The sequence below is a fragment of the Salvia splendens genome, chromosome 17, assembly GCF_004379255.2.
Source record: "Salvia splendens isolate huo1 chromosome 17, SspV2, whole genome shotgun sequence".
Lineage (NCBI taxonomy): Eukaryota > Viridiplantae > Streptophyta > Magnoliopsida > Lamiales > Lamiaceae > Salvia > Salvia splendens.
The window spans coordinates 26,751,189-26,776,033 of record NC_056048.1 but is presented as its reverse complement, the minus strand read 5'-3'; the positions used below and the strand labels follow the sequence as shown (position 1 = coordinate 26,776,033).

General features: G+C 43.5%; 1 protein-coding gene and 1 pseudogene across 2 annotated transcripts; one reads left to right on the top strand and one right to left on the bottom strand.

Annotated features, from left to right (window-relative positions):
• Window positions 1-779: 779 nt before the first annotated feature.
• Window positions 780-3,246, top strand: LOC121775319 (annotated as a pseudogene).
• A 19,732-nt stretch (window positions 3,247-22,978) lies between these two features.
• LOC121773778 lies at window positions 22,979-24,845 on the bottom strand. 2 transcript variants are annotated; one of them, XM_042170697.1, is made up of 4 exons: window positions 24,547-24,845; window positions 24,126-24,480; window positions 23,397-23,522; window positions 22,979-23,312 (listed from the first exon to the last, which is right to left on the bottom strand). In XM_042170697.1, the coding sequence occupies exons 1-4, from the start codon at window positions 24,691-24,693 to the stop codon at window positions 23,173-23,175; spliced, it is 768 nt and encodes a 255-aa protein (XP_042026631.1). In that variant the 5' UTR covers window positions 24,694-24,845; the 3' UTR covers window positions 22,979-23,172. The 2 variants fall into 2 exon arrangements, with proteins under 2 accessions (XP_042026631.1, XP_042026632.1); XM_042170698.1 differs by lacking the exon at window positions 23,397-23,522.

The window sequence follows — 24,845 nt, the reverse complement described above, 5'->3', positions numbered from 1 at the left end:
CCCATGGGACTTATATAGTGGATTAAGCTCTTTGTGTACACCAATGTGGGATATTTTTTATGTTCATTTTATGTTTCAATTGCCAACAGAAATAAATAATATTAGGAGTATTATTTTACTAAACCAATCCCACATTGTGAGTATGAGGGAAGTAGGTGTATATAATTCATATTCAATTTAGTTTGACGCCTTTTGAGAGTGATCCAAAAACAAATCCGTGCGGACTTGACCCAAAGCGGATGATATCAAATATGTGTTACAGTACAATCCGAACAACTCTATTTTATTTTCACTATTTCATTTAGCATCCCAACATATCGTCCACTTAGTATTTTTCAATTGTCACATCAAAAATGATATTATGGGTCATTTTTATTTTCACTATTTCATTTAGCATCCGAACATATCGTCCACTTAGTATTTTTCAATTGCCACATCAAATATGATATTATGGATCATTCAAAATTGTACTTTCACCTAAATTAGTTTTCTTCTTATCATTTTTGTTTGTCTTATAAAATTAGTCAATTTTTATTTTTTAAAAATATTTTCATTACACTGCCAATGTTACTGTGAATTTAACCATCAACTAACACAACTTTAATTATTTTACTCTCTTTAGTCTTTTAATAAACAAATAAAGTATTATAATAAACTTATTAACAATTGACCAAAATTATTAATTTTTGCAATAATTTACCTTCTACGTGCAAAGAATATATTAATTCATCACATTAATTTAAAAATTCCTAGTAGAATAAAAATCCACTAATAGAGCTTATCCAAATTGGCTAATAATAACACATCCCACCGAAAACATCGCCACCACCAAATTCCGACAAAAAAATCCCCACACAACTCAACTCTCGCTCACCTAATTCCATCTACTCCATTTCCCGATGGCCCAATCACCGCCGCGGCCGCGCGTACTGATCTTCCCCCTCCCCCTGCAGGGCCCCGTGAACTCGATGCTCAAACTCTCGGAGCTCCTCTGCCTGGGCGGCCTCCACGTCACCTTCCTCGTCACCGACCACATCGACGCCCGCCTCCGCCGCTACTCCAACGTCCAATCCCGCTTCCACTCCTACCCCGGCTTCCGCCTCCAGGCGATCTCCGACGGATTGCCGGAGAATCACCCCCGCGGCGACAAATTCTTGGAGGTTTTCGAGTCTATGAAGGTCCACACCAAGCCTCTGTTCAAGGAATTGCTGCAGAGCGGCGGCGGCGGCGAAGGAGGAGACCGGATTTCGTGTGTGATTGCGGATGGGGGATTAGAGTTTCCTCTGGATGTGGCGGAGGAGGTTGGGATTCCTTTGTTTATTGTTAGGACTATCAGTGCTGCTTGCCTTTGGGTTTTCTTTTGTCTTCCTCAGCTTATTCAATCTGGAGAGCTTCCTTTTACAGGTGCGATTTTGCATTTTTTTTATGTTTTGTTTTGGTTTGTGGTGTTGAATTTGGAAAAGATTTCATTTTTATGAGATTTGGTTTGTGGTTTTTGTGAATTGAGGTTTGGATTGAGACTTTTGTTGTGTTCAATTTGATTGGGAAATTAGTTATAAATTAATGGTTTGCCAATGAAATCAAGAAATGTACTTGTCATATCAAGCAAACTCTGTCTCTCTCTTACTTTGTTTGTGAAAAAGTTTAATTTTTGTCAATTACTGATCTCACTTCAAAAATGTGGTCTTGATTGTGATTTAGTTTGGTTTGTGGTAATGAATATGGAAAAGATTTCATTTTTATTTAATTTGGTTTGTGTTTTGTGGATTTGTGGTCAAGGTCTTGGCGCTTTACATTGGGACTTTTGGTGTGTTCAATTTGATTGGGAAATTAATGAGAATGGTTCAAACATATAGTGATGATGTTAATGAAACAAGTGAATTGAGATTTTGTGAAAAGGTTGAGTTTTTTTGTCAATTTATTGTAATCGCTTTAATGAAACAAATGAGATGACATAAGACCAAACAAACTCTCTCTCTTGTTTTGTGAAGAAGTTTGTTATTTTTGTCAATTTATTGTAATGTCACTTCATATACTTGTAGGCCAAATGTAGGCCAATTTATTGGAACTCATCCTAGTTTAGGATAATTCTGAGGCGTTTACTTTGTGTTGACAAAATAGAAGACAAACATTTGATAAATATGTGATTGAATAGTTGAAGATGATCAAGCAAGTTCAGTTTAATCTAACCATGTATTAAGTAGAGAATGCAAGGTTGAAGATACATGCTTTAGTTCAGACTCAATTAGTTCATATGAAGATACATTCTTCATATGTATTTTGCCATTGTAGGAGATGATGATTTGGATGTAATGGTAAAGAGTGTGCCGGGCATGGAACGGTATCTCAGGCGCCGCGACCTTCCAAGCTTCTGTCGCTCAGGAAACGTTGCTGATCCAAACATCGAACTATACAAGTGTGAGTCCACTAACAATCCCCGAGCCACCGGTCTCATACTAAACATCTCAAGGCCAAACTAGCCGCCACTCCACGCACATCTCAAGGCCAAACTAGCCGCCACTGGCGCATCACTACCCGACTTCTCCAACAGCCTATGGGAGGAAGACCGGTTCTGCTTGGTGTGGCTCGACGATCAACCTCCCAAGTCCGTGCTCTACGTGAGCTTCGGGAGCCTAGCTACAGTGACCAGGGATCAACTGATGGAGTTTTGGCATGGTTTGGTGAATAGTGGTCAGAGATTTCTGTGGGTTATAAGGCAGGATTCCGTGGCCGGAGAGAGTCAGGTTCCAATGGAACTGTTACAAGGGAGTGAAGAGCGGGGGTTCGTTGTCTACTGGGCGCCTCAGGAGGAGGTGTTGGCTCATCCGGCCGTTGGAGGGTTCTTGACGCATAGTGGGTGGAACTCCACGCTCGAGAGTGCGTACGAAGGAGTTCCGATGATATGCTGGCCTTATTTCCTCGACCAGCAGGTTAATAGCCGGCTGGTCGAGGAGGAGTGGAAGCTTGGCTTCGACATGAAAGATACTTGTGATCGGAGTGTGATCGAGAAGACTGTGAGGAATCTTATGGAGGTTAGGAAAGACGAGTTTCAACGAAGCGCTGCTCAGATGGCAAGTTCGGCTAAAACGTCTCTCGGTGACGGCGGATCGTCCTTCTCTCACTTGGAACGGCTTATTCAAGACATAAAAGATAAGAGTGTTGTGTGACTGATGTGTATCAAACTATGGTAAGAACTTTATTAATAAAGTTATAATCAATAATATTTCTTCTAGATTTATGCTTGCATTGCATAAATCTCGAATATCCTGAATCAAACGATTCAGGTCAGAGTAAGACGTTCCTCCTTCAACCACGCTCTCTTGAGCAGCTTTCGCCAAATGCTTGTAGTGCTCGGTATGGCGCTCATCGCCAATTCACCGAGCACATATAGAGCATTGGCTTGGTATTTAGCGATCATATGCGGATATTGCTAATATTTGCTTGCTATAACCCGATTTTTGTAGCGTATGCAGTAAAAATTCTTGATAGGAGTTGTTTCAAATTTTTCAGAGTTATAAATTTTTAGAAAACAATCTTACCATGATTTCATATGATAATAAAAGCTTCTGTATAAAAATTCAAATAAAATGATATTTTGGTAATTTCATAAGAATAGAATATTAAATGAAATTTCATGAGACATTTGTGATAGACTGATAGTGTCGTGGTGAAGTGAAAGTCTTAACTGTCTAAGTAAACTATGGTAGAACTATTATTTTAGTAAATTGATTTGACGAAGAAAATTATCTTTTGACCATGGGTTGTCTTCGACGTGTCTTGCAAGCTATGAAAAAGTTATGAAATTATAAAAGGTTATGCATAGTTGAATAAATGGGTATGTTTGAAAAAACTTTATATTCATAAATGGATATGTTAGAAAATTGTATAGTAAAGTGAAGAGAAGTTTTATATTTGGCAAATGTTTGAAAGTTGTGTAGTAAAGTGGAGAGAAGATTATATTAGGAAAGCGTGTTAATAATAAACTTTCTAAATATGTGGATTGGGAATTTGGGATATTAAATGTAGACACGATTTCGGCTTTTGTTTTTCCTGTAACACTTTAATTCACTATAATGGGAAATTGAGTGTTGCATTGGAAGAATGTGTATGAGACCATCCACGACGCGTTTCGCGCCGGGCTCGCGTCTCGTCTCGGAGAGACGAGACCCCGCGAGACGCATTGCAGCGCCCATCTCGTCTCTATCTCGCGCCCGTCTCGTCGAGTAGCTCATCTCGGCGAGACACGAGACGAGATGGCTCGTCACGCGCCAGGGACACGTGGCACGTCCCCATGCGTGCGTGACGCCCACTCGCTGGCCCGCGAGTGGGCGTCGTCACTGATGACGCAATAATTCGTTTTTTTTTTTAAATATTGATTTTTAATTAAATTTTTTTTTTTATATTACCGTTAAATTTTTATTTTCATTTTTTAAATTTTTTAATTTTTTTACTCTATAAATAATTCTATTTCATACTCATTTCAAACACAAACACACATCTATTCCTCTCAAATCCTCTCTATCACTCCAATTTCCATCTTCAATCAACTCAAACAAATGGATCCTTTTGAGCAAATGCGTCAATTAATGGAACAATCACTCGAAGAAGATCGACGACGAGAGGCGGAGGAAGCTGCACCACCCCCACGACGCTCCCGGAAGTACATCAATCGGAACCGGGAGGAAGCCGCCGCACGGTTAGTACGCGACTACTTCTGCGATAACCCGATTTGGGGAGATACCTATTTCCGTCGCCGTTTCCGCATGCGGAAACCGCTATTTCTCCACATAGCGTATACTTTGGCGGCCAGGGAGGAGTTCTTCCGAGAAGGGTTCGACGCGGTCGGTCGTCCCAGCCACACGACGCTGCAGAAATGTACTGCAGCCATCTGGCAGCTTGCGACTTGACAAACGGCCGACATATTCGACGAATACCTGCACATCGGAGACAGCACTGGGCGCTTGTGCTTGCTCAACTTCTGCAGAGGCGTCCGGGCAGCCTTTAGTGACGAATTTCTCCGGAGGCCAACCACGGAGGATTGTCAGTTCCTCCTCAACCTGCACGAACAAGTGCACGGATTCCCCGGGATGCTTGGCAGTGTCGATTGCATGCACTGGCAATGGAAGAATTGCCCGGTGGCTTGGAGGGGTTCCTACACGAGCGGCCACAAAGGCACCCACCCAACCGTTGTACTCGAGGCCGTTGCCGACTACCGACTTTGGATCTGGCACGCGTACTTCGGGGTCTGCGGCCCGCGGCTCGGTGCGCGGCCCCCCATTGCAGAGGCCGAGAGCCGCGGCCCTGGGGTGAGAGACGTGGCTGAGCCGCGGCCGCGGCCTTCACGCGGCTGAGCCGTGTGAGCCGCGGCCCTCCATTGCATCGAGCCGCGTTTCGCGGCTGAGCCGCGGAATTTAATTTTTTTTTATTTCGAAATTTTTTTATAAATATACACTCTCATTTCCATTTTTTCACTTCATTCTACACTTCCAATCCCTTCATTTTACACTCTCAAACACTACAAAAAATGCAAGGTGGAGATGGTAATTCCCCGGGGTATGGAGACCCGGGATACGGCAACTTCCCCAATCAGACGTGGAGTCCGCACTCGCCCCAATTCCGGGTCCAGCCATCCCAGCAGAGGAACTTGGTTCGCCAACCATCGGGGTTCGGGGACTACCGACCGAATATGGACGCGATCAACAACCCGTCCCAGCAATTCCAATCCTCCCAATTCCAATACTCCCCGTCTCCTCTGTCTGAATCTGATAGATTCACATGGGAACAGTTGATGGGTACACCGGAGCCCCCGACATCCGGTAGTGTGGAGATGGAGGCCCCCACCGGGGGTCGCCGAACCGGCGGTGGTGGGGGGCGAGGTGGCGGCGGTGGGAGTGGGAGGCGAGGCGGCGGCGGTGGGAGGCGAGGCAGCGGCGGTGGAAGGCGAGGCGGTGGCGGGCGAGGCGGCGGCGAGCATGGGCCTACCGGCGGCGGGCGAGGTGGAGACAGAGAGCCGGCCACCGGCGGTAGCCGAGGCGGTGGTGATCGGCGAGGCGAGAAGTATAACGACGACGAATCCCTCGCTGTTGCGCGGGCATTGGAGGCGGTCACGACGAATCCAGTCATCGGCACGGATCAGACCGACATTTGCTTCTGGAGGCGCGTCCTGACGGTGTACAACGGCTTCAAACCAGAAGGCAGTGCCGGACGTGATGAAGGCCAGATCCGGAAGAAGTTCGGCCGGATCAGTAGAGCTGTGAAGAGGTTCAGGAACATTTACGAGAGACAGCTCCAGAATGCCGAAAGCGGCCGCAGCGAAGGCGACGTACGGGCGTTATCGTATCAGTTGTTTAATACTGAACACTGGCCCAAGTTCACCTACTGGAATGAATACATGCTTCTCCGAGACTCCCCTCAATTCAAGGCGATCTGCGACGATGAGACCGGTCCTACTGGGAAGCGGACAAAAATCGGGGCCGACGGCACGTACAGCAGTGGTACCGACTCACGTGCATTCGACCTGAATGACGATGTGAGGGATGAGCCCCCCTCGACAATGTCGAGGCGCCAGCGCCCGCAGGGCCAACAATCCGCCATCCGGGAAGCTAGATCCGCTTCCCAAGTCTCTCGGGCGAGCGCGGCGACACCGCACCATTCAACACCGACCGCGGCGTTGACTCAAACACTGGAGGTGCAGATGATGAAGCAACTCCAGGATAACTTGTCCTTGTACGAGAAGTTGACGGACCCTATCACCAAGATGATGTACTACGACCTCATTCTTAGGTTGAGGTCGAAGTTGGGCTTCTCCGATGGGTCGGCGACGGGCGAAGCAAGTGGCAGTGGGGCCGGTGTCGGCGGCGGTGGAGGAGGTGAAGAAGATGTGCCGGATTCCGATGACGCCACCGAGTAGGAAGCGGTGGCGTTTTTTATCTTTTTATTATTATGTTGTGTTTTTAAAATATTTTCGTTGTAGAATTTTCCCCTATTAATAGTACGACGAAAATTTGTCTCTACTTCTCTCTTTATTAAATTATTTTTATTATCCAAATTATTAATCTACTAAAATTTAATAACATTAAATTAAATTAAAAAATAACATTAAAAAAAAGCAAAAAAAAATTTAACATTTTAGAGGGCCACATTTGGTGGCCCTTTGAATTTGCATTGACTTTTTTACATTTGCCATTACAAAGGCCACATGGGAGCCACAATTGGTGGCCGGGCCACAAATGGTGGCCGTTGAAGACCACCATTGTGGACACTCTTAGTGGTCACATACATAAAAAAAAATTAATAAATAAAACCCTTATAGTTTACCTCTTTATAAATTAGTAATAAATATGTTTTTAAATTTATTTGAAAATGTTCGGTAAAGCTAATATGTACTATAAATAGTTTTTCAATATATCAAAATGAAATATTTTCATGCATCTATATACTATAGTTCATTGTAATTAACTCAATAAATTCGTGTATCCATATATCAAACTATAGGACAATAATAAAATGCAAACTCTATATATTTTACAAACTCCAAACTTTTTAACACGGTGTCAACACAATGTCAACAAAATGTAAATTTCAAGATTTTGATGTCAACACAATATCAACACAATGTCAACACGGTGTCAACCATTGACACTATGTTGATATTTTCTGTTGCTATCATTTAATATTCTGTTGACATTTTTTAACTGTCTAGATCATAGTTTATAATTTATACAATATTTAGAGTTTGCATTTGATTACGTTCCTCGTACCATAAAACTAAGTAAATAGATTGATTTACGTAATTACGTACCAACCAAATCATTATAATTGTAATAACTAGTTAAATAGGCCTATGCTTTCCAATTCTTTATAACTAGCTTACTATATTCTTGTAATGTACAACCATTAGGCCCAAAGATAAAAATTGGGCCCAGATTGTAAACTTACACTCATTGCCAAAGTTCTAAAAAAACAAGTTTATAAAAATCAAACATGGTAAAATAGGGCCGGGCCGGGCCCGCCACTAGACACTTAAAAAAGTAGTATTTGGCAATATTTCAAAATTCGGACACGAGTTACGAAACAATGAGAAATCGAAATAGTTTGATTTCTTATAGTGTTTCGCAAGTCATGTGTGAATTTTTGAGGCATTTTGAGATACTAATCATTTTTAGGCAAAGTTGTGTCAACAAAAATATACTACTAATAACTCAATAAGAATATGTCAACAAAGGTAACCACCATATTTATATAAACATTTTATCTATTAAACCAAAATATGATGAAAAAGAAAACACCCCTTCCAACTTTCCCGATTTCTTACATCACAAATCGATCATTAACTATAACTATTAGGCTAACAAATCCTATAATTTGAATCATTAGAATTCTACCAAATCTTACTCCACTTTGCAAACGTAGCTCAATTACATGAAATGTGTGATACGACCATCATGACCTAATTATAGCAAAAACACACAAATGAAATGTCTAAAATTTCAGCTTTGAGCTCCAATAACAACAATAGTGGCTGATTCAAATATAACTTTTTTTTATGGAGGCATGTCAGAATGGAAATGATTTATAGCGAGGATGGGAGATTTTTTATTTAAAAAATGGTACTACTAACTTGTAATTTCAGAATGTAAACTAAGAAAATTATAACATGGTGTCGTTTTATGTCTTTTTTTAATGCAAATCAAGGAGATGACTATAGCATTTACGGCCGACCTTAACAAGAAAAATAGATCCTTTTCCTAGTTTGATGTCACCCCCTCTTAATACGCCACAGTCGAGAAAAAATACTCTCTCCGTCCCACAATAAGAGTCACATTTCACTTTTACCGTAACTAGAAAATAGGTCTCATATTTCACTAACTCATTGCAGTCACATTCCATTATAAAAGCAATATAAAAAAGTAGATCATATATTCCATTAACATTTTCAACCCACTACAAAATACTCCCTCCGTCCCACAATAAGAGTCACATTTCACTTTTATAAATAGGTCTCATATTTCACTAACTCATTGCACTCACATTCTATTATAAAAGCAATATAAAAAAAAGTGGATCATGTATTCAATTAACATTTTCGACCCACTATTCTTTATATTTCTTAAAACACGTGCTCACACTAAATGTGACTCCTATTGCGGGACGGAAGGAGTATTAAATAGGAGTAACAAAATTTCATGAAAAAAATTGGTGTAATTGATTTGTTAGTTTATGGTGGACCATAATTTTGACTCTAATTGTAGGTTGGAGTTGGTAATCTATTTCTTTAATGGCAATGTAATTCGTTTATTTATTTTATTGCTATGCTAATCAAATGAAAGATAGTCCAAAAGACGCAAACCTTGTACGGCAAATAATTGACTCGCATAACGTTCTTACATAAAACTGTTTAATTTACTTTTTTAATAACTATAACGTCGTTTGTCATTACGTGGTATGATTTCATTGAGACCATCCACAATAGGAATAGCCCAGTAATAGTCCAGTCATAGCCTAGCCACTGCCACATTATCAGCACTAAAAATCCTCATGTCACATCATCAAAACAAGCAAATAGTCCAGCAATAGCTCAGTCATAGCCTAGCCACATAATATCCACATCACTATTAACAAATATATACAAAATAAAATAATTAACAATCACACAATATACGAAATTTAATTTACGAGACATATACAGGAAAAGTTTAATAATAATATTAAAATTTAAAAAAGTACAATAATTTTAAAAAGTACATTTATTTTAAAAAATACATTAATTAAAAAAAATACGTTAAAACAAGTGGTGCGAATGAAAATGACGAGCAAAGCGCGTATATATAGTGTTTCGGAAAAAAAAAATTCGCGCTAGGCGGTGCGCTGGGCGATCCGGACGCTGCAATAGCGCCGAGCGGACCGCCCAGCGCTGCGCGGTTTCTCTCTCCATTCGCCCGCTGGGCGACTGCAATAGACCGCCCAGCGAACCGCCGAGCGCCGGCGCCTGGGCGGTCGGCTGGGCGGCATTGTGGATGGTCTGAAAAAGATAAAGAATGAGAAAATATTTTAGATATTTTAATACTCTCTACGTCCCATTAAATATGCAACATTTGTTTTTCAGCACGGGATTTTATGTAGTATTGTTTTATAAGTTAATGAAGAAAGAGTAAAGTAAGAAAAAAGAAAAAATAAAAAGTATTGTTTCCATTTTTAGAAATATTTCATTTTCAATGGAACAAATTAAAAAAGAAAACGTTTTATTTCTAATGGGAGTGAGGGAGTACTACTCTAATTGTGAACGAAATTTGGAGTAATTTATTGGTATTATAAGTGAAATTTAAAATAATAGACGTGGATTTGATTAGCCATTAATTTAGTTTAGATGTGTGGAAAGAATATAGTGAAGAAAGATAAAGCGTCTACAAATAACGAAAATGTTTCCCACTCTCTGAACTTTGAAATCTGAAAAAGAAGCCGTCAAAACGACGTCACTGTGAGTAAGTGTACAGTGTTTCGCTGTATGTGTCAATCAATTCTGTCTACATCGCTCTCTTCTTTACGCAAACGCTATACTATTACGTAGCTAGGGTTTTTATTCGAGATAATTGGCTTTTTTTAAAAATTTCATATAAAATTATTTAATTTTGAATGATTAAAATAATATTTAGCAATTTTCTGTGCATGTTAATTTAGTCTCTTAAAAATAGAAATTATTGCCAGTTTGAATCGTACCTTATAAATGTCACGCCCGCATTTCCTAAGGATAGGAAGTACGGTGGACCGCGACTAGGGGAGGAATAAAGAAGCGGGGAAGAAAGGGGAGAACAGGAATATTTGACCCAAAAGCATTTATTAAAAAGAAGTTCACTTCAAACATTGTACTAAGAAGACATTTCTAAAGTTAATGTAAACAGAGTTAAATAAAAACAATGTATCGGATTACAAAGCAGCGGAAAAGACCAAAAGACAGATGATGCCGGGTATGACGACACGACACCATCCAAAAGACCAAGTAAAAACACTCATTTGGCTTTCACTGCTCAACATCCGTCATCCCCATCGCCGCTCAACCTGCACATTAAGAAAACAACATGCAGGGCTGAGTACTTATTGCACTCAGTGGACACACGCCAAAATCATAGTTTGTCATGCCACATCAGTGTAACCTTGGGGTTTTAAGTGTAAGAAAGTAACCCAAGTACACAAAATATATTTCATAAATTCGACTGCGCAGTCATTTTCAGATATTGCCACCCTTATTCCCACTATCATACACTATCTGATCCAACCATGACAAGGGGCGTGGCCACACCCCAGGTCAACTAGACCGGCCAACTTGCTCTCAGATGGCTCCCGGTCTCGTGTACACTAGCCTGAGGGTTCGCAGCCCAACAGACCCGAATTCGATTAAACATATGTGGTAAACCACTTCAGATAGGTTTCAAAACAAAACAATTGGCAAGACAAACAGTTCACCTCCATAAACATTTCCGGAACAAAGTCCGTATTTAAAGATAACCCACATAAAAGTAGGGTAGAAAAGCCCACCTCGATTGCTTAGCTTTTAAAACAGTTCCCTTCAACCACACTTTCCTCGAAAAAGATCACCCTTTTGAAAGATAAATAAATCATGATTAGAGTCAGGGTAGACGATGTTTAAACGACAATGCATGATTCCTACGTGGACGACTTCAACATCTAGCACGTTACACGAACACACACTTAACAACATCTCATAAGCCAAACACACAAAGACACGCCCGAAAACACACCCCGTACGCACCCGACACGCATACGACGTACTCAAAACGCGCACACGACACACACACAACACTCAAACTCCTGGCATACCCTTACTGTGCAACGGCTCACTTGGCTCGGAAAAGGTTCGGAAAAAGCTCGGAAAAAGGATCGGCGTCTCGGCCTGGCTCGGTGTCTCGGCCGCCTGGCTCGGCACCTCGGCCGACCGTCTCGGCCGCCTGGCTCGGCACCTCGGCCGACCGTCTCGGCCGCCTGGCTCGGCACCTCGGCCGCCTGTCTCAGCACAGCTCGGCACCTGTCTCGGCACAGCTCGACACCTGTCTCGGCACAGCTCGGCACCTGTCTCGGCACAGCTCGGCACCTCGGCCGACCATCTCGGCCGTCCGGCTCGGCACCTCGGCCGACCGTCTCGGCCGCCTGTTCGGCACCTCGGCCGACCATCTCGGCCGTCCGGCTCGGCACCTCGACCGACCGTCTCGGCCGCCTGCTCGGCACCTCGGCCGACCATCTCGGCCGCATGCTCGGCACCTCGGCCGACCACCTCGGCCGTCTGCTCGGCACCTAGTTTACACCCCTTTTCCTCTGACCCCCGATTCTCAAACCCTATACGACAAACACACCACGCATTCTACATCCCAAAACACACCCAAACACCTGGGATCATCCCTTCCAGACTCTCCACAAATCTGCCCTAGGCTGAACCCAACAACTCTCGGCCAACACACACGAAAACTCTCGAACCAAACACTGATTCCTCCGAGCCATCTCTTGGCCAAACACACCCACATACATCACAAAAGCACAACACTCAGAAACCCAACCATTGCACATGAAAACATCACCCAGAACACACCACACGCAGAACTGCGCAGTTTACTTGCAAAAATCATAGTAAAATCATACGACATCCAAAGAAGCTGAAATTTACACACCACACCGAAGACACATCCAAGTTTATACGGTTAAAATTTCGTACCAAAAGGAGATCGTTTGCTCAGTCAAAACGGGGTCGGAACCCACTGTCAGTTACTAACAAAACATGCTCGACAACAACACATAATCACAAAACCTATTCAGCATCTAAACCTTCCCAAAACGTCCTACATGCATGTTTTTCGAATTAAACGAGAGTTGAGGCCTTGTATTACCTTTCCCGGATAGTTCAACGTAGTGTAAAAGCTTTACTTCCTCTTACGACTCCGATTCACGACGAAGGAGGGTATCACCTTGAGGAATCCAAGAAGATGATGAGAGGGAGTGAATGGAAGAAGGTAAAAACCGAGAGGGAGAAGGGAGGAAGCTTACCGGTGTTGAGATTGTGAGGGAGAAGAGAGAACCGATGATTGATTGTGATTGGGAAGGGAAAGATATCGGTTTTGTGGGAGTGGGGGAGGGTTGAGAAGATCGTGGGGTGAGGGAGAGAACCGAGAGAGAGAGGGAGAGAGAGAGAGAGAGATATTTAATTTATTAATTAGGATATTAATTTGCTTTTCACAAACCATAAACTAAAAAAATTCACACCCATAAATAATGTAAAACAAATAAAACATACCACACCATATCTTAAACAAGATATTCACAAAAAGCAAACACCCTTTAATTAAAAAAAACGGACATTACATTCCTCCCACCTTAAAAAAAATTTCGTCCCGAAATTTCCCTAGATTACTCAAACAGCTCCGGAAACTTCTCTCTCATCTTATCTTCTAATTCCCATGTTGCTTCTTCGACTCCATGATTCCTCCACCGTACTTTCACCGAAGCAATTGACTTATTCCTCAATTCTTGCACTCTTCGGTCCAAAATGGCCTCGGGCTTCTCCTCATAGCTTAGATCGGGATTTAGGACCATCATCTCTTCTTGGTGAACGATGTGTGTGGGGTCAAACACGTACTTCCTCAATTGTGACACATGGAAGACGTTGTGCACATTTCCAAAGCTTGGTGGTAGAGCCAACCTGTATGCTACCACGCCGACTCTATCCAAAATCTCGTATGGACCAATAAATCGGGGTCTCAGCTTTCCCTTCACTCCAAAACGAGTTATTCCCTTAGAAGGGGAAACTTTCAGAAAGACCTTTTCCCCGACCTCGAACTGTAACTCGGTCCTTCGAACATCCGCATAAGATTTCTGTCGATCTTGTGCCTCCTTGATCCTCCCACGGATTTGTCGGACAATCTCTATCATCTCTTCTACAGAGTCTGGTCCGAGAATTCTTCTCTCACCCACTTCATCCCAATAAAGTGGCGATCTACACTTCTTTCCATACAAGGCCTCATATGGGGCCATCTTGATAGTCGCCTGGTAACTATTATTGTAAGCGAACTCTACCAAGGGCAACACTTCTTCCCAACCTACGCCTCGATCTAGCACCACGGCTCGTAGCATGTCCTCCAATGCTTGTATCGTTCTCTCCGACTGCCCGTCGGTTTGCGGGTGGAACGCTGTACTGAAATTCAACTTAGTCCCCAACTCGCGCTGCAGGCTTGTCCAAAATCTAGAAGTGAATTTAGCATCACGATCAGATGTGATTGTCGCTGGAACTCCATGCAAGCGTATAATTTCCCGTACATATACCTTAGCCAACTGATCGGATCCATAAGTGGCACGAACCGGCACAAAATGGGCAGATTTGGTGAGGCGATCTATAATCACCCAAATCACCGTGTTCCCTCGCTGGGATTTTGGCAGTCCTACCACAAAGTCCATTGCAATATGTTCCCACTTCCATTCCGGAATCTCGAGGGGTTGCAATTTCCCATAGGACCGTTGGTGTAGCGCCTTTACTTGTTGACATGCTAGGCATCTCTCCACAAATGCCGCAACATGCTTTTTCATACCGTTCCACCAAAACTGTCTTTTCAAGTCTTGATACATTTTGGTGCTCCCTGGATGAGCAGCGTATGGGGTTTCATGTGCTTCTCTCATGATTTCCATCCTCAGGCCTTCATCCTTAGGCACACACAACCTTCCCTTGTATGTGAGACCATTATCCGCTGCCTCACGAAAATTTCCGAGTTCACCCGTCCTCACTTCTGAGCGAATCTTTTCTAGTAACGTATCTCGCCGTTGAGCTTCTACAATTCTGGCTCTTAAGTCGGGTTCCATCACCAACGTGGCTACTATCCCTTCCACAGTCTCGGGCATTCTCACCACTTCCAAGCGCATCTTACTGAACTCTTGGATTATACTCTCCTCGATAGTAAGAAAGGTGGCCAGCTGAGATTGAGACTTCCTACTAAGAGCATCGGCCACTACGTTTGCTTTTCCCGGATGGTAATTTATACCACAATCGTAGTCCTTTACCAACTCGAGCCACCTACGTTGGCGCATGTTCAACTCCTTTTGCTCAAAGAAGTACTTTAGACTCTTATGGTCCGTGTATATCTCACAACGGACTCCATAAAGATGATGTCTCCAGATCTTCAAAGCATGTACCACAGCTGCCAGTTCCAAGTCATGCGTCGGATAATTCAGTTCATGGGGCTTCAATTGTCTCGATGCATATGCAATCACTTTCCCCTTCTGCATAAGCACACATCCCAGTCCCACCTTCGACGCATCCGTATATACTGCATAGTCAGTCTCTGGCTCCGGCACAGCTAGGATTGGTGCGGTGGTCAATTTCTCCTTCAACAACTGAAAGCTCGCCTCACATTCTGGCGTCCAAATCATCTTGACTCCCTTTTTCAGTTGTTGCGTCATTGGCCTTGCTATCTTCGAGAATCCCTCGATGAATCTTCGATAATAGCCCGCCAGTCCTAAAAAGCTTCGGATTTCGTTTTGTGTAGAAGGTGACTTCCACTCCTGCACCGCTTCTACCTTGGCCGGATCTACACGAATTCCATCTGAAGTTACTACATGTCCAAGAAAATTTACTTCCTTGAGCCAAAACTCGCATTTACTGAACTTGGCATATAGTTTCTCGTCCCTTAGAGTTGCTAGGACGGTTCTCAAGTGCTCTTTGTGCTCCTCCTCGTTCTTTGAGTAAACAAGCACGTCATCGATGAAAACCAGGACAAACCGATCCAGAAATGGATGGAACACGCGGTTCATAAGGTCCATGAACACTGCCGGGGCGTTCGTCAGTCCAAAAGGCATTACAACGAACTCATAATGACCATATCTTGTTCGAAAAGCTGTCTTGGGTACATCTTCTCGCCGAACCCTCAGCTGATGGTACCCAGACCTCAAATCCATCTTAGAGAAGACTCCTGCCCCTCGAAGTTGGTCAAACAAGTCGTCTATCCTTGGTAGTGGATACTTGTTCTTCAGCGTTAGTTTGTTTAGCTCCCGATAGTCGTTGCACATCCTCATCGTTCCATCCTTCTTCTTTACGAACAACACTGGTGCTCCCCATGGTGACACGCTAGGTCTAATGAATCCCAATTCCAGTAGCTCTTGCAGTTGCACCTTAAGCTCCTCCAACTCTTTTGGCGCCATTCTATAAGATGCTTTGGATATTGGTGCCGATCCGGGCTCCAGATCGATCGTGAATTCTACTTGCCTGTCGGGTGGGGGTCCCGGCAATGCATCGGGGAAGACATCGGGATATTCACTCACTATCGCCACATCTTCTATCTTCCTGTCTTTCTTCTCCTCCCCATTCAAATAAACAAGGTACGCTGGACATCCCTTCCTCATCATTGTAGTGGCTTGCAGCGCAGAGATAATGGACTTGCGTCGGCTCATTGGGACTCCGTGAAACTTCATCGGCTCTTTTCCGGGGGTTTCAAACGAAATTTCCCTTTCTCTACAATGAAGGGTAACGTGGTTCTCCGCTAACCAATCCATACCCAAGATTATGTCTACGCTACCCATCGTCATTACTTGCAAATTATAAGCCACTAAACTGAGTTCACCTATTCCAAAGTTCACACATGCACAAGATCGGGATATATCTATAGCCCCGCCTACCGGTGAGGTCACACTCATAGTGGGTTCGGTCTTAACAGTAGGTAATTCCAAAGTATCCACACAAGACGTTGATATAAAGGAATGCGACGCACCCGTATCAAACAAGACAACTATAGGCATATTGAGAAGTGTGCCCATACCTGCCAAGTTTCCTTGCTCAAAGGTTTCTTTCCCGTTTGCCGGCTGTTTCCCCTTCAAGGCGTAGGCCCTTGCTTGCGATGGTAATCCTTGGCGGCGTTGTTGCGGTGGAGGTGCAGGTAGTGCCTGGGATTGTGGACGGAAACCTAGCTGGTTCTGTCTCGTTCCCGTTCCCATGTGCTTGTTTGGGCAATTTCGGATGTAGTGGCCACTCCCACCACAGTTGAAGCACCTAGGGTCTCGACACTCCCCGGCGTGGTACTTGAAGCACCTTCCACATTGAGGGTTCCTCGGCGGAAAGTTTGCCCTCGGTTGGAAAGTATTCTGTCTCCCGCCATTGTAGGGTGGGTTCCTCATGTGTTGTGGCCTCTTACCACCATACTGAGCCTGGTCACCATCCCACCTCCTCTTCTCTTGGTGGCCCGGCTGAGCTTGTAGAGGTGTCGCGTTTGTTGTTGCCACAACTCTTGGCTTAGGGAGTGCATCTTCCACGTCCAGTGCACAAGTCAAGATCTCCGAGTAGGAGAGTTCTCCTCGACAGGCCAATGCGGCCTTTATCTCATCTCTGAGCCCGGCCCGGAACTTCACCGCCCATTTCTCATCGGTGTCCATCAACTCGGGCGCATATCGTGCCATCTGCGCGAGGGCTCGGTCATACTCGGTTACAGTCATTCGGCCTTGGCTTAGTGTGTGGAACTCAACCACCTTGGCCCGTCTGTACGTCTTTGGAACATACTTGTTATCGATCTCTACTTTAAACTCCTCCCATGTTAGCGCCTCCAGGCGGGCAGGATTCATAGTTCTTTGCCGAGTCTCCCACCAGTAATCGGCAGCACCTGACAGTTGAAAGGTAGCACCAGCAATGCGCTCCCTATCTGTGCACTCCATGGCCCTGAAGATACGCTCGAGGCCGCGTATCCACTCTTCCGCTTTGGATGGGTCTCCTTGTCCGTCAAATTTTGGGGGATTCTGCCTTGAGAACGTAACTATGAATCTTTCTTGTTGAGGCGGGGGTGGAGGTGGTGGTGGCGGTGGTGGTGGAGGTGGTGCCTCCACGTTGGGTCCTTGTCGTGGTTGGCGTGCACGTCTTGGCGGCATTCTGATTCAATATCCAAAAAGTGTTACTACAATTCTCATCCAAAATTACCACTTTCTCAAAATTTTCTTATAAAATCTTCATGTAGTATAAGATGCAACACATAGGATATATATATCAAAATCCAAATTCTCATTAAAAGAAAGAAGGCCAACATTGTTCCCAAGAGTAGATCGTACTGAAAGCAAAAACTGAAAAGACAACGAACTATTCTAATTCTAGACTACGACTCTATCATCCTCATCCATAGGCCCTTCCTCCGGGTCTTCGTCGTCGTCCTCCTCGGAGTTCCCTGGCAGAGCCTCCTCATAAACATCTTCATACCCTTGTTCACCCTCGTACATGCTCACATACTTGTCCTGATACACGACCCTCTCTTCCACCTCCTGTGGGGGCTGCTCCTCTCGAGAGTCCACCAGTGCACAATACACGGCTTTCCGAAAGCCAGCCATGTCACCCACCATGTCGTCGGTAGCGGGCTCATGCCACGTGTACCTCCTCGCCGTTCTTTCGGCCCACTCCTTCCAGCTATCGGGAAGCAAATCTATTAGCTTCTCAATGCCGTCATGCTCTGTCACTCCGAACTCCTGAGCTGCCCTCCAGAGGGTGTCGAAGTGTGCCACGAACTCGATCAACGGTACGTGATCCTTCTTCCGGTACACTCTATAATCCCTGAGCACCCTCTGTGCCCTAAGTCTATCGCGATCACTCCGTCGCGGGGTTCGGAACATACGCGCCATCTATAGAAAAACAGAAACAACCGCCTCGCGTATAAAAAACAGAGTACATAACCGAAGAAGAGAGAGAGAGAGAGTGTATGCACGTATCGCTGTTCTAACCCAAACCCGCTGGTGTTCAAAGGCCAAAAGCTCTTATCTACCATAGGTCCAAGAAGCACTAGTGAAATTCTATCACGTCTAAGTTCAAACATTCAAAAGGCCAACACATACTCACATAAAAGCTCACATCAACATTCACGTCATCATATCATCACACATCAGCCACATGCTTTCATATAAGTTCATCATACATCAACAGTTCATAACACCATAACAGTTCATAACTCAAATAATTTCCAACTTTTCCACATCACGTTGTACCCTTCCACATGTCTCAACATTTACTTAAACTTTACATAAAAATCATTTTCAACACCAAAATCACAATTTCCTCCACTTCCATATACTTTCCAAAATTTCGAAATTTTCATTACCTCATTTCAGGTTGAGTGCGATGAGTCGGATGTTGAGCCAATGACACTTTTGAAAACTTACTCCAGTCAGAAAAAGAATTTTTTTTTTTTTTGGGTCCAGAGCAGAAAGAGAAAACCTAGGCTCTGATACCACTCTGTCACGCCCGCATTTCCTAAGGATAGGAAGTACGGTGGACCGTGACTAGGGGAGGAATAAAGAAGCGGGGAAGAAAGGGGAGAACAGGAATATTTGACCCAAAAGCATTTATTAAAAAGAAGTTCACTTCAAACATTGTACTAAGAAGACATTTCTAAAGTTAATGTAAACAGAGTTAAATAAAAACAATGTATCGGATTACAAAGCAGCGGAAAAGACCAAAAGACAGATGATGCCGGGTATGACGACACGACACCATCCAAAAGACCAAGTAAAAACACTCATTTGGCTTTCACTGCTCAACATCCGTCATCCCCATCGCCGCTCAACCTGCACATTAAGAAAACAACATGCAGGGCTGAGTACTTATTGCACTCAGTGGACACACGCCAAAATCATAGTTTGTCATGCCACATCAGTGTAACCTTGGGGTTTTAAGTGTAAGAAAGTAACCCAAGTACACAAAATATATTTCATAAATTCGACTGCGCAGTCATTTTCAGATATTGCCACCCTTATTCCCACTATCATACACTATCTGATCCAACCATGACAAGGGGCGTGGCCACACCCCAGGTCAACTAGACCGGCCAACTTGCTCTCAGATGGCTCCCGGTCTCGTGTACACTAGCCTGAGGGTTCGCAGCCCAACAGACCCGAATTCGATTAAACATATGTGGTAAACCACTTCAGATAGGTTTCAAAACAAAACAATTGGCAAGACAAACAGTTCACCTCCATAAACATTTCCGGAACAAAGTCCGTATTTAAAGATAACCCACATAAAAGTAGGGTAGAAAAGCCCACCTCGATTGCTTAGCTTTTAAAACAGTTCCCTTCAACCACACTTTCCTCGAAAAAGATCACCCTTTTGAAAGATAAATAAATCATGATTAGAGTCAGGGTAGACGATGTTTAAACGACAATGCATGATTCCTACGTGGACGACTTCAACATCTAGCACGTTACACGAACACACACTTAACAACATCTCATAAGCCAAACACACAAAGACACGCCCGAAAACACACCCCGCACGCACCCGACACGCATACGACGTACTCAAAACGCGCACACGACACACACACAACACTCAAACTCCTGGCATACCCTTACTGTGCAACGGCTCACTTGGCTCGGAAAAGGTTCGGAAAAAGCTCGGAAAAAGGATCGGCGTCTCGGCCTGGCTCGGTGTCTCGGCCGCCTGGCTCGGCACCTCGGCCGACCGTCTCGGCCGCCTGGCTCGGCACCTCGGCCGACCGTCTCGGCCGCCTGGCTCGGCACCTCGGCCGACCGTCTCGGCCGCCTGGCTCGGCACCTCGGCCGCCTGTCTCGGCACAGCTCGGCACCTGTCTCGGCACAGCTCGGCACCTGTCTCGGCACAGCTCGGCACTTGTCTCGGCACAGCTCGGCACATGTCTCGGCACAGCTCGGCACCTGTCTCGGCACAGCTCGGCACCTCGGCCGACCATCTCGGCCGTCCGGCTCGGCACCTCGGCCGACCGTCTCGGCCGCCTGTTCGGCACCTCGGCCGACCATCTCGGCCGTCCGGCTCGGCACCTCGACCGACCGTCTCGGCCGCCTGCTCGGCACCTCGGCCGACCATCTCGGCCGCATGCTCGGCACCTCGGCCGACCACCTCGGCCGTCTGCTCGGCACCTAGTTTACACCCCTTTTCCTCTGACCCCCGATTCTCAAACCCTATACGACAAACACACCACGCATTCTACATCCCAAAACACACCCAAACACCTGGGATCATCCCTTCCAGACTCTCCACAAATCTGCCCTAGGCTGAACCCAACAACTCTCGGCCAACACACACGAAAACTCTCGAACCAAACACTGATTCCTCCGAGCCATCTCTTGGCCAAACACACCCACATACATCACAAAAGCACAACACTCAGAAACCCAACCATTGCACATGAAAACATCACCTAGAACACACCACACGCAGAACTGCGCAGTTTACTTGCAAAAATCATAGTAAAATCATACGACATCCAAAGAAGCTGAAATTTACACACCACACCGAAGACACATCCAAGTTTATACGGTTAAAATTTCGTACCAAAAGGAGATCGTTTGCTCAGTCAAAACGGGGTCGGAACCCACTGTCAGTTACTAACAAAACATGCTCGACAACAACACATAATCACAAAACCTATTCAGCATCTAAACCTTCCCAAAACGTCCTACATGCATGTTTTTCGAATTAAACGAGAGTTGAGGCCTTGTATTACCTTTCCCGGATAGTTCAACGTAGTGTAAAAGCTTTACTTCCTCTTACGACTCCGATTCACGACGAAGGAGGGTATCACCTTGAGGAATCCAAGAAGATGATGAGAGGGAGTGAATGGAAGAAGGTAAAAACCGAGAGGGAGAAGGGAGGAAGCTTACCGGTGTTGAGATTGTGAGGGAGAAGAGAGAACCGATGATTGATTGTGATTGAGAAGGGAAAGATATCGGTTTTGTGGGAGTGGGGGAGGGTTGAGAAGATCGTGGGGTGAGGGAGAGAACCGAGAGAGAGAGGGAGAGAGAGAGAGAGAGATATTTAATTTATTAATTAGGATATTAATTTGCTTTTTACAAACCATAAACTAAAAAAATTCACACCCATAAATAATGTAAAACAAATAAAACATACCACACCATATCTTAAACAAGATATTCACAAAAAGCAAACACCCTTTAATTAAAAAAAACGGACATTACAATAAATTTGAAAATTTTTAAGTTTTTTATTTAAGAATGCTTACCTTACAATATGCTACAATTCTATTTCTCTCTTGCTTTACTCATTTTTTTTATCTCTCTTACTTTATTAATTATATATCAAAATTATTGTTGTTCCAAAAAATTCTATTTGATGGATGTAGTACTCCATCCATCCCAACTATGTTGAGACGTATTCAATATTAGGATATCTTAATTAAGTTGAGTCATTTTCTTTTTTGATAAAAAAACATAAAACATTCAATTACTCTTACTTTATTTCATCATATACTTTACTTTGTATTTATCTTTCCTACTTTATTAATATCTCCAACTACTTTTCAACACAATTTCTAAAAAATCTTCGTACTCAAGTTTTTACTCAACTTAGTTAGGACGGAGAAAGTATTAGATAAGTGAAGAATAATACTACCTCCGTTCACTGAAAATAGATAAGTAGCACGGGTTTTAATGCACAATTGATAAAATAACAGAGAATGAGATATATGGTGAAAATAGTGTTTGTGGATTATAAGATTCATATTATAAAATTATGTGTATTTCCATATTTCTAATCGGTCTAATTTTGGTGGAAGGAGATACTAGTATTTAACGTAGCTCATCTTTGCTATATACATATTTTAATTCTGAATGTACATAATCAATTTGACTAAAAACTAGTCAGCCACATACCTGAACATCATTTTCTTAAATCATCATTTTGTTAAATCATATGCACAAGAATTTGAAAATGGATTAATTGTCTATAAAATCATTAAATTTAATCGAATTATGATTTCTCTCGTCCTTTAAAAATTGAATGACAAATCATGAAATTTAAAAAATTCTAGATTTTTCCATTCGATCAAATTTGTGCTATAATTTTCAATTTCTTAAACTCAAAGTGGCATCGTTTGGTTGTCCAGGCATCACATTAACGTGAATTTATGTCATTATTCATTGGCAATATCATCAAATTTGCATTCAAAAAAGTTATTACTATCAAACAAACAAATGGCCTTGTCCACAAAAAAATGTTAAACTGTCTTAGAAAAACCAACCACACCAACCAAACCTCTGACCTCCCATTTGACATTTCTACTCCAATTCAAATCTTCCCTACATTTTTATAATCTGCTTATTACCTTACTTACACACACTTGATCATCACATGGTACTTGTTACAAAAACAAAAACTAGTAACATCCATCAGTAAGTCCACTCCACCGGTAGGCGCCCACGGTCGCAGCCAATAATCCTTGACCCTTCCGCCACCGGAGATTGTAACCTCTGGCTGCGTTGCTGAAGTAGCAGCACCACCAAGTCACGCCTTCGAGCCACTGCAGAATCTGCAAATATACCAATTAATCTTTCAAATGTTAACAATAAGTTTAAAAGGAATTTTGGGAATTGTTTAAAGCATCCAAACATACAATGATCCGAGGCAAAGCCTCGGCTGATCTTGGGCGGAGGCAGAGGCTGGGTTTCGTTTTCGACGAAATGAGACAGTAAAGGCTTGGTGTGAATTTGAGCGGCTTCTCTACCTTGAAAGGGATAAGCTGAACACACAGTGGCAACATAGAAAACAAAATAAAATTACATTTCACTTAGCAATTTTAAATCAAGTCTCCACCGACGTAGAGCCCATCCATTTCAGATCAACTCTACTCAGATTAGAGGCAAATTGGGTGGGAATAATTAGGCTAGAATTTAATAAATTTTCTATCGGGCTACATTGACTTTCCTAAACGCAAACGCATCGAGTGCAATTACATTTAACCAGAGCACTAAGTGAAGCAAAACTTGTGCATCATCATAAGGTAAAATATTATTGGTTCAGATTCATTGTTACATGATAAATTAGTTAACCACAGAAAAAAATATCTTTACAAATTACAATAGTCATTTGCTATATGCACCAGTGTAACTAAATTTGCACAATATATCCAAATCACTTATCACTGAATTTTTACTACTCCATAATATGGGCAATTGAAATTGGGTTTTTTTTTCAAGCAAAACATGGGTCCACAAGTCATACCAATTCTAGATATTTAAGTATTTTATAATAATTCGATAAATACCACATAAATAATGAAAATTGAAAACTAAAGCAGTAAAGAACAAAAAAATGGAGGGAAAATTGAAATGGGGGGAAAAACCTAGACTCCGGCGAGGGGCTGCAGCCGAATGAGAGTTGACAGCGGTGGTGTCGTACCGGCGAGGCAAAAACACTCCTGTTCCAGCGCACGCCTTTTTAGCCGCAGCGGCAGCGCCGCCTCCATGAGCCACCCTTCCCCGATTTGGGGCCCACGTGTCATGCCCCATTCCTCCTCCTCCTCGCCCTGCCATTGGGCCAATGTTTTCAAATTGGGGAGGAAAAAGGCTCCCCGTTTTGGCAATCGATGTATTCCGGCAGACTTCCGGCGGCGGGGAGGGGTTCAGCTTCTGCTTCGCGACTTCAGCGGCGGCGAGAGCGAGATCTCCAACGGCGTCGTATTGGCTGCCGTTGTTTGACTGAAGGGTAAAAATAACAGAGATTAGAAATTAGAAAAATTAAATGAAGAAGAAAAAGGCAAGTACCTGAATTTGAAAATTGCAGGGGAAGTCAGTGGGGAAGCGTTTGGAGTCGGAATTCTCTTTGTTGGTAACGAAATCGTCGTCTGTGAGAAACTCAGAGGGAAGCCAGTAACCTGCTCCTTCCACACCATCATCATCAGCCATTTTCATGAGAGAGAGAGAGAGAGAGGTATTTGGGAATTGGGAGATGTGTGAGCGGTTGCTGAGAGAGAAAGGGAGATATAATGGTGGCCGTGGCAGAGTGAGTGAAAAGGGGGCAGAGGAGAGAGAAAAGTGGAGTGGGAGAGGAATGTTTGAAAAGA

What these genes read in the sequence shown, in the direction of transcription:
- LOC121773778 (XM_042170697.1), bottom strand. Translation starts at nt 24,693, where the DNA reads ATGAAAATGGCTGATGATGATGGTGTGGAAGGAGCAGGTTACTGGCTT. An exon ending in AGCCCCTCGCCGGAGTCTAG is followed by an intron (nt 23,523 to 24,125) that starts GTTTTTCCCCCC and finishes CTGTGTGTTCAG; the next exon opens with CTTATCCCTTTCAAGGTAGA. An exon ending in AGGCTTTGCCTCGGATCATT is followed by an intron (nt 23,313 to 23,396) that starts GTATGTTTGGAT and finishes GTATATTTGCAG; the next exon opens with ATTCTGCAGTGGCTCGAAGG.